The sequence below is a fragment of the Triticum urartu genome, chromosome 3A, assembly GCF_056163025.1.
Source record: "Triticum urartu cultivar PI428250 chromosome 3A, HENAU_Tu73, whole genome shotgun sequence".
NCBI classification, from domain to species: domain Eukaryota; kingdom Viridiplantae; phylum Streptophyta; class Magnoliopsida; order Poales; family Poaceae; genus Triticum; species Triticum urartu.
Window position 1 is genome coordinate 646,559,034 of NC_141875.1, and position 3,354 is coordinate 646,562,387.

The 3,354-nt window shown below is 44.4% G+C and overlaps 1 protein-coding gene across 1 annotated transcript; it reads left to right on the forward strand.

Annotated features, from left to right (window-relative positions):
• Nucleotides 1-1,068: 1,068 nt before the first annotated feature.
• LOC125549010 (desmethyl-deoxy-podophyllotoxin synthase-like) lies at nt 1,069-2,894 on the forward strand. Its single transcript, XM_087517018.1, has 2 exons — nt 1,069-1,955; nt 2,267-2,894. The coding sequence occupies exons 1-2, from the start codon at nt 1,069-1,071 to the stop codon at nt 2,892-2,894; spliced, it is 1,515 nt and encodes a 504-aa protein (XP_087373144.1).
• Nucleotides 2,895-3,354: the final 460 nt, after the last annotated feature.

The window sequence follows — 3,354 nt, forward strand, 5'->3', positions numbered from 1 at the left end:
TTCCATAATGTAGTGCGTATAGATTTTTTGAAGTCAAACATTGTGAAATTTGACCCAATTTATAGAGAAAGCTATTTATATATCTACAAACTAAATATATAAAATATGAAACTACTTCTTATAATGGATCTAATGACATATGCTTGGCATTCTAGATGTAAATGTATTTCTTCAAAGATTTGGTCAAAGTTTATGAGGGTTGACTTTAAAAAAAATCTATATACACTACATTATGAAACGGTGGTAGTATGCCATAAGGTTGTTTGTAGTGGGGAGTATCATATACCAGTATCATGCATATGATATTAGTGTCCACCTCTGTAGTGCATAATATCATAGGTAGGCATTTTAAATTACGTCATTATTGTTTTGTATGGCACATATTAACATATCATTTGTTATGATATGGTATCGATATGGTACTAACACCTTCTCTTTTCTCACATTTTTGCGGGAAAACCATCAATCTATTCATCTTAAATCATGGCAGTACAACGAACACCAGAAATAATAAAAATCACATTCAGATTTGTACACCACCTAACGACGACTACCAGCACTGAAGCGAGCCGAAGGTGCGCCGCCGTCGCCCCTCCCTCGCCGGAGCCGGGCAAAACTTTTTAGCATGTCACCAATATCTACATACTCGGGATTGCATTAGGCTTCATAATTGAGCTGCTTTCTTTCATGTGTACTCGATCACAAGTAAGTAGAAATTATACTTTGATGAGAGCTATGTATCGACAAGCGCAAGCTATTCATCCATGGTCGACGTATAGAGTCCAAATTTACATTACTTGGATTAGTTCCTTCCTCAATTTGGAGTGTGTTTAGGGAAAACTAATCATGCATAGTCGTCCAGATGCGCGCAGCAGCTGCTGCATGCATGCACACATGCATCATGCTACAACCACCGCATGGAGCAACAAGATTAACTAGGACATCGATCATACCATGCACGCTACAGGGTTAACTTCATGGTTCTTGCTATCCTATAAGTATGCTATCTATCATCGAGCTTAAAGCCCAGAAACAAGCTAATCTCCTCCAGTAGCCAGTTAACTGACCATGGAGGTGTTAAGCATGTTTTCTTTTATTGCTCAAGCCACGATACTCTTCCTTTTGTTTCTTAAACTCACAGCCTACGGCAACAAAAGCAAATTACGCAAGAAGCAGCTGCCTCCCGGGCCATGGAGCCTTCCGTTCATCGGCAGCCTCCACCACGTCTTGCGTGGCCTCCCACACCGCACAATGAGGGAGTTGTCTCGCTGTCATGGACCCCTGATGTTCCTCAGGCTTGGCGAGGTTCCAACCTTGGTCGTCTCCAGTGCCGAGGCGGCGGAGCTGGTGATGAGGACCCACGACCTGTCGTTCGCCTCCCGGCCGAACAGCGTGACCATCGGCATCGTCGGCTGCTGCGGGAAGGGGATCGGCTTCGCACCCTACGGGGACCGCTGGCGCCAGATGAAGAAGATCTGCATCATGGAGCTTCTCAACGCCAAGCAAGTGAAGCGTGTCGAGTCCATAAGGGCCGAGGAGGTGGGCGGCCTCCTCCGCTCCATTGCGGCGGCCTCTGGTTTCGTCAACCTCAGCAAGAAGGCGACGACGCTAGCGAACGACATCGTCGCCATGGCCATGTTCGGCGGCAAGTGCGCAGAGGAGAAGTCCGAGTTCGTGCTCGCCTACGACCAAGTAAGCGAGCTGGTGGCCGGGTTCTTCCCGCTGGACTTCTTCCCGTCGTCGCGGATCGTACGGCGGCTGAGCACCATCGAGCACCGCCTCCGTGGGAGTTATGGCTGCATCCAGCGCATCATTGCGAGTATCGTCGAGAGCCGCAATGCGGAGATCGCCGCCAACGGGGATCAGGAGGATTTCCTGGGAGTGCTGCTCAGGCTGCAGAAGAAGGATTCACTTGCTTTCCCTCTAACCCCGGAGACTATTGGTGCCATCATGTTTGTGAGTACTCCTTCCATTTTGAATAGTACTACGTAGAAGAATAATTTGGCCTCCTACGCTATTAATGTGATTCAAGTAGTCTTGTTCTCACTTACAAGAAAGTAGTCTTGTTCGTGTATGCCTTTGTTTCTAATGAACTCGTGAGAGAGAACTAGTGTTTCCTCCATTAGACTAGTTTGATTGGTTATGTCATCGTCACTCTTATTTCCTTCAACAGTTTGTGTCGTCTTAATCTCCTAAAAGAATATAGTGTCCTAATATATTTTGTTTATAATTTTTATAAATTGTGCATAACATAACTATTGCTTCATGACATATTTGGAGGCGCTACTACAACCTTAGGATCCACTGTAGAGTGGGCTATGTCGGAGTTGTTGAAAAAACCCGAGACTATGGCAAAGGCACAACTAGAGGTTCGAAGCGTTCTAGGTGCACTACGAGGTGTCATCACTAATACCGACCTTGGTGGACTGAACTACATGCGAATGCTTATCAAGGAGGTTCTTAGGTTACATCCCCCCAACCCTATGCTTGTCCCCCGTGAGTCGAAGGAGGACTGTGAAATCATGGGTTATCACATTCCCAAAGGCACAAAGATACATCTTAATGCATTTGCAATTTCTTGGGATCCAAGATATTGGTACAACCCAGAAGCGTTTAACCCAGAGAGGTTTGAGAATAGCAATGTTGATTTTAAAGGAACAAATTTTGAGTTCACCCCCTTCGGGGCAGGTCGTCGACAGTGTCCTGCGATTCTGTTTGGCACGTCTGCCGTGGAGATTGCATTGGCGAATCTTCTCTACCACTTTGAATGGGTGCTTCCTGATGGAGAGAATTCACATTTGTTGGACATGTCCGAGACTTTTGGGATGGGAGTAAGGAAAAAGGTAGAGCTGCATTTGAGAGCTACTCCGTATGTATACTCTGGTTATATATAGGTATATGGACGTGGCTTGTTGCCCCTTGAGATCCCTCGTCATCATGTTCTTCCATTGTACTATTTCAACTTCATAATAAGAGTGGTGTTTACACCAACATGTCAAGTTAGTTTGATTTACTTGTCTAGTGGTTGATGTGGTCGCGTTGAATGTTGTAATAATACCATTGTGATGATTGTGTGAATTCTCTTGGTGTAGATGCAGATTGCAGTAATATTTCCTTTCCATCAAGTAAATATATGGACACGAAATTTAATGCATATCGATATGTACACGTACAAGTGTGTTGATATATGCTCTAAATTACTCCCTCTGTCCGGTGAAGAGTGTATGTTTGGCTTCAAAATTTATCCATAAAAGAGTGTAATTCTATCTTCCCAATGCACTTTAAAGTAGAAAAAAATACTTCTGTCTCATCACACGGTAATCAAGACCAATAGCAATGTACATATGGTCTTCT

What these genes read in the sequence shown, in the direction of transcription:
- LOC125549010 (XM_087517018.1), top strand. Translation starts at nt 1,069, where the DNA reads ATGGAGGTGTTAAGCATGTTTTCTTTTATTGCTCAAGCCACGATACTC. An exon ending in ACTATTGGTGCCATCATGTT is followed by an intron (nt 1,956 to 2,266) that starts TGTGAGTACTCC and finishes ACTATTGCTTCA; the next exon opens with TGACATATTTGGAGGCGCTA.